Raw genomic sequence first — 12,855 nt, 5'->3', positions numbered from 1 at the left:
AGAAAGAGTGGATAGAGGAGAGCAAGGAGAAGAAGACAGGAAAAAAGGGAGTGATCATTTAGGACAGAGGAAAAAAGAGGGAAAGAGGGGAGGAAATAAGGACGACATATCTGTCAGGAAGTTAATGCCTTATTCATATTTTACTGATGTTTTAGATTTGTTCCTAGTGTGATGTTCCAGATTTTGAAATGTATTTAAAAGTATTTTTAAAAATCTGTATACAGGTAAAATATGAAGTAATTAAGAACAAAGCTATAACTACTATTGTTACTTTTATTAACATTATTTAAAAATGCTGAGGGCTCAACCCTAAAAGGAAAGTCACAAAGGAGCAGGAAAGAGACAGGGAGAGAGATTTATTTCCCTGTTTTTTGTCCCTCCAAAAAATTAAATGGGATTATCACCCCAGACACAATGTCCGCAGTATCTTACCTGGGCTAAGGAGAAAAATAACCATTTTGTTGCTCAGTGGTCCAAGATTGTCCTTTCAGATTAAAGTAAACTTTGCATTTTTTTTCAAAATCCAGCTTCTAAAGTCTGGAGGAAGAGTGGAGAGGCACAGAATCCACAGTGTTTGAAATGCAGTGTGAAGTTTCCATAGTCAGCGTTGGTTTGGTGTGCTACTAGGAAATCATAGAGCACTTTATGCTTCCTTCTGCTGACAAACTTTATAGAGGTGCTGGTTTTATTTTTTAGCAGGACTTTGAACAGACCCACACTGCCAAAGGTACCAACAGCTGGTTCATTGACCACTGTGTTACTGTGCTAGATTGGCCAGCAAAATGACCTGACCTGAACCCCATAGATAATCTACAGGGTATTGTCTAGAGAAAGATGAGAGACACCAGACCCAGCAATCCGGATGAGCCGGAGGCCACTATCAAATCAGCTTGGGGGTTCCCACTTGAACAGCACCACATACTAATCGCCTTGGTACCACACCATTGTGATGCAGTAACTAATGCAAAAGGAGCCCCACCCAAGTATTGAGTGCATATAAATGAACACACTTTTCAGAAGCTATAGATTTGTGTTTAAAATATATATTTTTATTGATCTCAAGTAATGTTCAAATTGAACATTGAACATTTTCACGATCATCATTTTCAAATGTATTAGATGTACCTGCATGTTTCCAGGAAAAGCAGGTACAATGAAAAAAGGAAACGATTAATGAAGCTGTGTGGTACCTCCAGAGGAGGTCAGCAAAGGATATTGTTCCAGCCTTGAGATGAGGATTCCATTGTCTACAATGTTAGAGGATTGCTTTAAAGTCCAGTAGTGCACATAGTATACAATCATCAGAGCCTACTGCTGGCTTCTACATTCTAAAGAATAATTGTAGAAATGTTTTACAGAGCAGAGTCATAGTGAGTTTAAAACCCACTTTTAATATTTATCATTATTATTAGTCTTTCAATAATAACTATTTATGCTCAATAAAGGCACAACTGACACTTGTCAGGCAAGTTAATTCTATAGTGATTAGCTTTAACGTAGAAAACACATAATGAACACATTCCAGTGGATTTGTGATTGTGATTATTAATGTAATGTACAAGCAGAGATTCTGTGAACATTTTCTCCTGTCCTCTGTCTTATTGTTCTACAGCACAGTCTGTCTCATCCTCCTCTTCTCCCAATACCTCAGCAAAGTTGATGTTCCAATGATTGCATACAAGGATAAGAAGTGGAAGGTTTTCCAATATCCACTCTTCAAGCTCTTCTCTGTGAGTTGCCACAGATTATAAAGAATCTTTATGGATTTGTCTTCTGCAAAGTTTTTTTTCACAATATGTTGGCCTTTAGAAAAAATAATGTGTTGTCAGTTTTAAGGTCAACTCATTATGGGTATGAATTTCATTTCGATTTTGTTTTTAAAGATATTTTGCAGCACTAGTGACCTTTATTTTTCACATGGTTTATATGAGAGTGGGTACACAGGAAACAAAGAGAGAGATAGGGAAAGACATGCGGCAAATGTTGACGGGACTGCTGTGTCGAGTGCTACAGGGTCACGTGCTTAACCCCCAACACCACCAGTGCTGCGTCTGGTCTTAATTTTGAGTTCATTTTGCAGGATAAAATGATGCAGCAAATAACTTCAGTGGTTTTTTAAATCAACAGCTGAGTGCACAAGTTGGAATTTATTGTGTTTTCTTGCTAATTAATACAAGAAAAAAACTACACATAAATAAAAAAATATATATACCTCAACCAGCATTAGGCTAAATGTGCACCTAACCCTTTTTGTAGCCATCAACAAGACCCAGGCATAATTCTGGCAATTTCTTGCAAAGAGAAGCTACAAACTTTATTCAATCTTAATCACTGAATAGTTAATAGTTAAGTTAATAGGCCCTAGCATTATCAAATTAAAACTAGATCTTTCAGGGCCTTCTAAAAGAATAAGGTATGGATTAGAGGCCACTCCAGAGTAGAAGAGCGTCCAGCCTCTCTTGAAGATCTGGGTTGTGCGTAGAGATGAGTCTGAATATTTTTAGCTGGTATCTCCTGACCTCCTGCACAAGCTAAGGCTTCTTCCCCCCCATTGAGGGCTAACAATCAATGTCCCCAGAGTCAGCCTAAGTGCCTGGGGATCAGGTCTCAAGGCCTCCGCCTTCAACTGCCGCTCGATCTTCTTAGCACCAATCCCCCATGGTTCCCCCTACAGGAGGTTGGTCAACTGGGGTACAGGAGGAATGACCTAGCCCCAACCCCAGGCCTGGCTCTAGGGTGGGGCCCCAGCAAAATACAATGATTTATTGCTAATGACAAGTTAGTATTATGCCAAAAAGCAATAAATAAAAGAGGAAAATTTAACTAATTTATTTTGTGAATTTAATAATAAGCAGTTTCATTATGTGGTGAGAAATTTTTACTAAAGTGATTAAGGATAACAATTTCCCAACAATGTAGAGAATGTCTTTATACAATAGAAAAAATTATTTAATTTCTATTCAGTATGCCTAGGGACCTGTTTAAGTAAGAAAAATGTACCCGGTCTATTTCTAAACATACTTTAATATAACCGTTCCTTTAATGATGTGGCAAAGACACTTTAGCAAATAATATTTTTTTTATTTTTTACATTTAATGCAACATCACCTACAGCTTTCATCGCTAAAAGACTACTGAATGACAGGGTGTCAAATTGTGTTGAAAAACAGATAACTTGGCAGAGAATAATTATTGTGATTTTTATTAAATCTCAGATTTAACAGGAAATTAAACTTCAATACCTGATGAAATCAGTCATGTTATAAAAAAAAACTACACCCTCTTTAAATATAGGGATTTTATGTATTAGAACATAATGAAATGATTTGGTCTGAAGCACTCAAATCTGTAGTAATCATCCAGTCAACATACAGTGGTAACTAAAAGGCTTTAGCAGGACCTTTGTTTAGATTGTAATCTGTTGTGGGTTTTGTCCACCTGAGGTTGGATTTAATAAATTTTAAAACCTGGTAAGGACTGGAGGAGTTTAAGCATGCCCTGATATAGAAAGTCTTAAAATAGACACACAGTATTCTTTCTATTTCTTATTACTGAGTAAGGAAATTCAAATTGATTTGATGACCTGGTAAATAGCTAAGACGGCTGACACAATCAAACAGTTTGTAAGTAATGGCAGTGACATGTGGACCAAGCAGATAAAAATTCTGAATTAACACATAAAACCCAAATAAAGATAGAAAGATATACAGGCTGAAGCTTTTTTAGAAAACAGTAAGGTCATTAGTCATGTGCATGGAAGGACAAGAAAAGTTTAAGCCTCTGAGCAAAGACAGCAAGCCGCAGTATATTTTGTGAGAAGATTAGATAAATATTCTGGGGCCTGGCTCTTTAGTGCTTCATATGTTAGTGTGGCAATTTCTAAACAAATCCTAAAATGTATTGGTAGCCAAAGTAGAGAGTTTAAAATGGGGGTCACGTGTGCTCACTTGCTAGAACGTGTAGTCTGGACACAGCATTTTGTATGACTACAAACAATTTCAATGTTAATAAGTTTGAATTCCATATTTATTCAAAATAACTCTAAAAGCCGGCAAAGACCCACATAATTAAAAAAACAACAAAACTCTGTGAGTCTCAAACGTTTTTATAGAATTACAAATTACAAATCTGCACTCATAGCTGGTTTATGTGAAGGGAAAACATACAATGTTTCACTTAATAGTATGCGGAAATGAAACCAGGTATAACATCAAACGAGACCACATGTTTTTTACCAGAGTAAAGAACTTCCATGAAATTATGGAGCTAATTTCTCCATTATGTGATATCATTCATGACATTATACTGTACCCTAATCACTCAGGATTTTTCTTCAGATCCAGCAGATCCGGTCAAAGTGAGTCAAATCTAATTAGCCCCCTTTGCTGTCTTTGTTTTCCTCACACCTCCCAGCTGTGATGTGATTGTTTAGCATGTACCTGTATATGATAAAAGCCTGTTGTATAGCTCTAACTAATCCAAAATGTCAACAGAATTACGTGCCAATTGATTATACAATACACAATACAAGCAAACTCAGTTCAAATAAAGATAAAGATGTTTGCCATATGAGACTACTCTCACAATCAAAACCAGATGTGCTCTCCTCTGTGTAAAACATTCAAGCTCATGAAAGACATGTTTTTAAAGAAACATATAATAGCTTATTTTTTTCCCCTTATTTTTGGACAACATGATTGCAAACAGTGATTTATTAGCTTTTACTATAAATTAATTAATCTACAGGAATAGTTGGCCATTTGAGTTTGTACTTTATTAGATATATAGTTTTTTGTTAAGTAGCCTCACATAGTCACACAAAAAATTTCAGAAGGGGGTTTAACATAGCTTAAACAATACTAAGATACTCTCTATTGATCTCAAACTTCAGGCTTTGTTTGGAATGTGTGGTGCCTGGCTAGTCTGCTTCTTACTGACGGTTTTTGACGCCCTGCCTTCAAAGTCTAACCAGTATGGCTACTCAGCAAGAACCGACATCAACCTGAATGCTGTGACAAACTCGCCGTGGTTCCACATGCCTTATCCAGGTAAGAATCCTTCTTCAGTCAATGGTTATTTTTCAAACATGCAAATGCAGAAAGCCACTGTCAATGCTGGCCAAAATACACAACTATTGTTATAATAAAATGGAAAAATACTCTTTCAGTTATACGACATCAGGCTTCAGAACATTGTGAGATGATCAGGAGCCTCATGTATACCTGAATGGATTTCCTAGTGAAACATCAAACTCTTAAAATAAGAAATAAAAACATAGATCTTTCTGGACACATGGATCAAAGCATATCTCTTTTATGGGGTGGCTTCGGCTCAGGTGGTAGGAGTTCACCCTGTAACCAGTGGGTTGCTGGCTCACCATTGTCAGTATTTGAATGTGTGCATGAATCGGTGGACGACTGATTGTTGTGATGTACATTTTGATGTCACATTTAATTTCTACTTTAAATTAAAATTCTTCAACAAATCCATCCTGTGATTGACAGAACCAATTGGATTAGGAAAACAAACTCTTGCTGCAAATTGCTCCTTGCTGTATTGTACTGATAGCATGGCTTGGCTTAGGGTATTACTTTGTCGGTGTCACATCTTTGTGGAAGAATTTTAGTCCACTCTTTTTTGCTTCAGTCTTTGAGGTTAGCAGATGTTTTTCTCTGTGCAGCTCTATTAACTTTCCGTCACACTGTTTCAATCACTTTGAGTCATTGCAACATCCGGGTCATTTCTTTATTATTTTTATTTTACTTGTGGCTGTGTTTGAGATTTTTTTTTTGTATTTGGGATTTATTTTTGTTTGTATTTTGTTGACCCAGTTTGGGTCAAGCTTTGGCTTTTGGAAAAATATTTGACTCAAAAATGTTTCGGTATACAGAGGAGTTTGTGGTCAACCCAATATCTACAAGGTGAGGAGATATCTTGTGGCTCATTCAGATGCATCTTTAACTTACATTTTCTTATGGATTTTTTGCAATTTCTTTGATCATTGCAGAGTCAGACATCACTTACATGTATGTATTCACTGAGTAAATGTGTGCATGTGCATCAGACATATACTTTCACAATACCCATGGGACAAGTTGTATTACTTAAAATGCAGCTTGAACAGGATGTTAGGTATTTCAGCAAGGCTTTAGACATATGCCCATATATAGACATTGTAAGTTTTAAGTTGAGCTCAATATTTAGGTCTGCTACATTCATGTGAAAAGACACTTGTTCCATTTGTCATCATTTTTAAGACAGAAGAAATGAGATAGATGTTTGTGTATTTTATGAAAACATTTAAAGAGGTTAAATTCATGTTGGATTGTTACAGTTACAACTGAGGAAATAACTAAAAGAGCCAAGTGCAACAACACTTGGAGCTCTACAGAGGAGTGGAACAGAGCTTTAGTAGCAACAGGAAAGCTAACTGAATTACTGAGAAAGTTGCTTTATTTTATTATTTTAAGCATTTTACCTCTCTTTGTCATATCCCTTATGCTAAGGGATATGGAAATGCTGGTGGAATGCTGTAAGACTTTGACAGAAGTTTGGAATATTTACAATCTAGAACATAGCTGGAGATAGTGCTGTTACAGTTGACAATGCTAACTGCACCAAGGTTTCATATCACTCATAAATGATGTTTAAAAGATTTTAAAAAGTCATCAAAAAAGTTTTGAGTTTGTGTCAATACATTTGTAAAGTCCTGTTTTATGGGGCTGCAGGGACTCTCCTGGACAGACAGGGCACAAAACAAGACAGCATAGCTGAAAGCTTTTTCATATTGTTTATACAACACCATGAGCAATAACAACACTAAATGTTATGGTAAAAGCAATCATAATTGGTAGACATTGGTGTCAGCAGATACTCAAGTTGAGATATTTGAAGTAGTTTGGATTTCTTCTGATTTTATCTTTCCTGTTAAATCGGACAACAGTCATTGTATTGTTCAATACAGCTACGTTACACTGAAGCAAACCTATACTGAACATGTACCAAAGCAAGCAATGTGTCATGATTTGCCCATTAGGTGTTTATGCTTCTTTATTGTCTGTTTCTTCTCTATTGTTTTAGTTCCCAAGTTGCTGCTAGTTTAGTTCAACCTATTGTTTCCTTATTTCCTAGTTAATTCTTGTTCTTTGTTATATTTAGACATTTCTATGTCCCTCGCCTCAGATCTTCTTCCTTCTCTTTCCTCCATCATCTCTCTCCCCCTTCATTGGTCTTAGCTGCTACTCATTACCACGTGATTACTTTCACTTGCTCTCCATGCCTTTTTCTGACTCTTGCACCAGTATATATATTCTGTGGTTCTCTTTGGCCTTGCTGGTTTCTGCTCTTTTTCCTTGCATCCTGCCTGTTCCTGTCACGGCTTGTGTAGCGGAGGACCCCGGAACGCACACGGACAGGTAGCATGATGGTAAGTAGAAGATTTTAATAATCAAGAGAACGCAAACTGGGAGGCAGTTTGATGGTTGTAGATGCAGGCATGGATGAACAGAAGCTGAACAGACTTGGCATGAACATAGCTAGAACCGGCATGGCATGAATGAAGAACTTGACACAACAAGCTATGCATGAGCAGAGTGAATGTTTCCGAGAGGAATGAACAGAACAGATGTGTATATATGGAGCAAGAACCAGGTGAAATGAGGAGAGAGACTAAATATACATCCTTCAATCAAACGAGGTGTGAAAATTTTGACAGGTGGACGGGACGTCCGGTGGCTGGGATATCCTAGGGCAGGACTTCCGGTGGTGGGCCTTCCTGTGACGTAACCGGATATCATCATTAACCGGATGTTGTCATTAGCCGGATATCGTCATTAGCCGGATGTTGTCATTAGCCAGATGTTGTCATTACAAGGAAGCGAATCTTTCTAATTGTATGTTTTTAGATGTTTTTTACATCTAAAAACAAAACATGTAGTTTATCCACTTTAAAAGGTCACTCAGGTTAATGCAGGCACATCACACAAAATTCTGATAAAAAGAGAGAACCTGACAGAATTGTAAATTCATTTTGTTTTAACACAGGGGTTATTTAGATGGATGTTTTTACATCTAAAAACAAGGAGACAAAAAGTAGATACAGAACCTTTCTTCCTCTGCTCAAATGTTTGAGCAATCTAATCTGCACCAGTAACTTGTAGAGATGATCTAAAACAGAGAAATAAGTGAACTGAAAAAAAACAAAATAAAGGTTATAAAATCCTCAGTCACTGTTTATTGAATTAATGCATCCACAGATGTTTCTTGCGTATTGTCTCAGACAAAAGTCTTCACGCCAACTGTAGTCAAAGTAATTAAGAGGAACGTGCTCTTTTCCTGGCCCAAAGTCTGGAGCATTGTCTCAGTCAATACACATCCACTGTTTAATGAATAGGTGACCAGACCTCAGACATCCGCAGCTGTTTCTTGCGTATTGTCTCAGACAAAAGTCTTCACACCAACTGTAGTCACAGTAATTAAGAGGAACGTGCTCTTTTCCTGACCCAAAGTCTGGAGCATTGTCTCAATCAATACACAATCCACTGTTTAATGAATAGGTGACCAGACCTCAGACATCCGCAGCTGATTCTTGCGTATTGTCTCAGACAAAAGTCTTCACACCAACTGTAGTCAAAGTAATTAAGAGGATTGTGCTCTTTTCCTGGCTATAAGTCTCGAGCATTGTCTCAGTCAATTCCCATTCCCTGTTTATTGAATTAACACGTCTGTGCTTTGCTGAGGTATCTCAGGGGGTTGTGGCCAAGGGGCGTAACTATGCACGCTGATAGGATTTCGTCATTAGGGGGCGAATCTAGAATCAACGAATTAAAAAAACAGAGGGGCGTTCTTCAGTGTTTGTTTTAAAAACTATCGGAAAACGCAACAATTTACCTGCAGCATTCGCTGGAAAAGAACGCTTGTTGAACAATGGTTAGAGTTAAGAGAGTTTTTCCTCAAACCGAGGAGAAAAGCAAGGTGTGCCAAGATGATTAACAACCATCTACATCATCTATTTCCTCGTCAGAGATACCTATCGGAATTCCTATCGTAACATACTCTGCAGATGATGATTCAACTTCACCAACAACAATGGATGAAAAACAGGCCTCATGTCAGCTAAGACGTACGTCTCTTCTGTGTGAAACCCCAGTAACCGTCTACAGGCATACGCGCCGTGAATTGGATGCCCCGAAGAAATCAACATATTACCTATGCAAGGTACAAAGGCCTCCGTTCGACACTCTGCAGGAAGAGTGGTCTTTGGAACCATATGGACTGAGCGGTAGCTGGGGGTATATTTTCATGTACGAAATAGGAGAGCTCTGCCTGTATCAATTGGATCAAGTCGAGGTATTTAATGGATCATTGGCTCTGTGTACTCTCACCCACAACGACTGGGCTGTGTTACGGTTGGCAATCCCACACCTTAACGATAACCCTGAATCAGTCTCAGTGTACGAAAGGGAGGATGAAAGGTCTCCTCAACCAGCAAAAAGGATGAGAATGTGTCCTTCCAATGTTGAAATAGCTGCGACAGAACCTCTCTTTAGTGCAGTGTGGGAGTCAAAAAACCACAGCAAATGGCCGCTCGTCTTTTCAGGCAAGCAAACGCAAGAATAACCAGACGACCCCCTCAGATCTGTTTGTGTTGGAGGCATTCAATCAGAACTGTGGTGTATTCAAGACTGTGCTGGCTCTACCATATGATGCTTGGGTTGAGAAGATGAATGAAATTGGACAGCGTCTTTCCAACCTTTTCGAAAACTCACACTGCTGGATTGATGTTATGTCAGTGCAAAGAATCCTGACGTTCCCTGTTGTGGATCTAAAGCCCACCCTCTTTTGAGGACCCACCCTCTTTTGAGAACCCACTCCCCTTCTTGAGGACCCTCCCACCTTCCTGCGCTATATATCAGGGTCTAACTGCGAGCTCAGAGACTCTTCTTCTTCATAACGGTGGGCGGCAGACCTTGAGAATGCATGGAGCGTACGGGAAAACACCATACTGGGACCTCTACAACCAGCAAGAAGAGACCGTCTTCTCTCCCGATCATGATGATGAAAGCTTCAACACCGGGCCGTATCATCCACCTTCTCCAGACCTCTATTCACCAGCCACCTGGTCGTTGCAGCTCATTGAGTCCCTATTCAGTCCAGGGACACCGACAGGATACAACCTCAGATCGTATCATCCGCCTTCTCCCGACCTCTATTCACCACTATGCGTGGCTGAGTCTGTACACACAGATATCCAACCTGAAGACAAGAGGGTGATTGTGGAGGACGAGGCAACCATCAGCTACTCACCCTCCCCACAAACTCCAGACCCGATACCTGCCCCTCAGCCTTCACCAGAAGAGGAGGAGAGTAATCAGGGTGATGAAATTGACGGCTGGATCTCAAGCACTCTCATCAATACGGTGAAAACAGCAATACTTCATTTATTCAACATAACCTGTTTGAACTATGTCAAAGAAACCTGTTACGGGTGCATAACGAACCACCCGAGCCAACAACAGCATCAGTGCATGGAGATATTGGAGGAGGAGTATTACCAAATCAACTTTCAACGCATTGTGCGAAGACTCGTAAACCCCAAGCTCCTTCCGGCTATTCGGAAACTTCTGACACTTTGACGCATACAAGCAGATGACTTCAGAGTGAAAACGATTGCAGAGACGGTTTTATATGAACTGAAATCGGTACAAGGCTTCCATAGTGCAATCACTGATATGTACAAGAAGATGAGCGGTAATGACTGTCTCGAGCAGCTTAACTCTGTTTCAGAGTGGTACGATCCGATCTCCGAGATGATTGATGACTTGTTTTGTCTTTTCTGTATTCTCTCTCGGGTTTCTACTGGTATACATATATATATAACAGCTTTGTTTTTTAAAGATTGCAGTGTTTGAATTGATCTTTATTATCTGAATGCGTTTTTTTTTTTTCTATTTCTCTATTAAATACGGGTACAAAATAATAAAAAAAAAGAAGTATAAATATACCTTCAGGTGTTTTTTTGTTTTTTTTTCATTATTTAACAAGTAGTCGTCAGAGTGAGCATAAGACTGGGATGTCTGAAAGAAGGATCATGAAAAATGTATATTACAACACATCAAATCCGGGAAGTTTAGGGGGTTTAGAAAGGTTGAGGAGGGTTATACAAGATGAAACGGGGAAGAAGGTAGCGGTTGAAAAAGTTAAATATTTTTATCGGGAGAAGATACCTATACTCTACATAAACCTGCAAGAATAAAGTTCCCGAGAAACAGAGTTTTTGTCACCAGACCATTGAGACAGTTTCAAGCCAATCTCTGTGACATGCAAGCTCTGGCCAAGGAAAATGACGGTTACAATTATTTATTAACAGTCATTGACATCTTTTCAAAGAGGGCGTATGTACGTGTTTTGAAGAGGAAAACTGCTGCAGAGGTGCTAAAGGCTTTTGAATCAGTTTTTAAAGAAAGTCAGGTCCCAAAAAAACTTCAGACTGATGCAGGGAAATAATTTTTTAACAAGAAATTTAAGCTTCTAATGGAGAAACACGGTATTGAACATTTTGCCACAGCAAGTGAAGCAAAAGCCTCTGTGGTTGAGAGGTTTAACCGTACGTTAAAAATAAGGATGTGGAGATATTTTACTGCTAACAACACCCGGCGGTACATTGACGTCCTGCAAAATTTAACTAGAAGCTACAACCATACCTACCACACCAGCATTAAGATGACCCCAATGGAAGTGACCTCAGAAAATGCCTTTCAAGTGTTTCAGAATCTGTACGATGTTACCTCCAACAGATATTGCAGGGCCTCAGTGACAATGTTTAAACAGGGGGATCTTGTCAGAATATCCAAGGTACGTGGAGTGTTTGACAAAAAATACAAACAGAGTTTTACAGATGAAGTGTTTACAGTGTATGAGCGGATACCCCGATCTCCTGTATACAAACTCAAAGATTTGGATGGAGGACCTATTGAGGGTTCTTTTTACGCTGAGGAACTTCAAAAAGTAAAAATATTTAAGGACAAGATGTATCAAGTGGAGAAAATATTCAATCAACGCACCGTCAAGGGTGTCAAACAGGTTTTTGTACGCTGGAAAAATTGGCCTGAGAAATTCAACAGTTGGATCAAGTTTGATGAACTACGAAACGTATAAAATAGGTGTGTGCTAAAACCTAACGATTCATACAGCATCATGGACAGCAGGGCAGAGGAAACGTGCTGGAAAACGTCTTACTACTACGCCTGTAGTCCAGAGGTGAGGGGATGGCCAAGGTTTTAGGAGGAAGGAAATTGGTTACAAAAACCTTCATGCAGGCTGAGGCTATCGTGACGCATTTAAGCGGATCCACACTTGTCTCCTTAAAGAACTCATCCCTGAATTTAACACAACCTTGAAATAGAATGTCCACATAATTTTTACAATAACGAAGAGCTTCCTTCTCAAAGTCAAAGACCCCTTTGCTCGCTTCTCTGTACCAGCTGTTAAACGCCTGTTGTTCTTGAAGGCTTATGCTTTCTACAGCGTAGGAGGATGGAGGAGGAAAAGACCCCACATACTGGAGATGTTGCTCAGACGAGAATAAGTGGGGGAAAAAACTTTTGATCTTATCAATAAAACCTAATGCTTTCGGCATCGCACTAAGCTTCATACACATGAAGGACAGGCTATCAATGTATTTTAACCTGTAATCAGGGTCGGTTAAACAGAGAACTTTACTTCCCTGCATGATGAGATGAGGTTTAATGCCTAACTGCAGCATAGCTGTGAGAATCAGGTAGCTGTCAAATCCACGCGCGTTATGAGCTATTAAGGTAAAGCCTCTGTACATCGGTCTCCTGAAATGGAGAAGTA

At 39.0% G+C, this 12,855-nt stretch overlaps 1 protein-coding gene across 2 annotated transcripts in view; it reads left to right on the top strand.

Moving 5' to 3' along the window:
- Positions 1 to 12,855, top strand: part of si:dkey-106n21.1 (solute carrier family 23 member 2) — a 103,054-nt gene that overhangs the window by 56,586 nt on the left and 33,613 nt on the right. For both annotated transcript variants that reach the window (XM_047349212.1, XM_047349205.1), the window contains exons 6-7: positions 1,613 to 1,730; positions 4,892 to 5,048. In XM_047349212.1, coding sequence (XP_047205168.1) covers positions 1,613 to 1,730; positions 4,892 to 5,048 — 275 coding nt within the window. The remainder of the gene's footprint in view (positions 1 to 1,612; positions 1,731 to 4,891; positions 5,049 to 12,855) is intronic.

This window comes from Girardinichthys multiradiatus, chromosome 2 (genome assembly GCF_021462225.1).
Source record: "Girardinichthys multiradiatus isolate DD_20200921_A chromosome 2, DD_fGirMul_XY1, whole genome shotgun sequence".
Classification (NCBI taxonomy): Eukaryota; Metazoa; Chordata; class Actinopteri; order Cyprinodontiformes; family Goodeidae; genus Girardinichthys; species Girardinichthys multiradiatus.
Note: the sequence above shows the minus strand (reverse complement) of the source record. Positions and strands in the feature narration are given on the sequence as shown.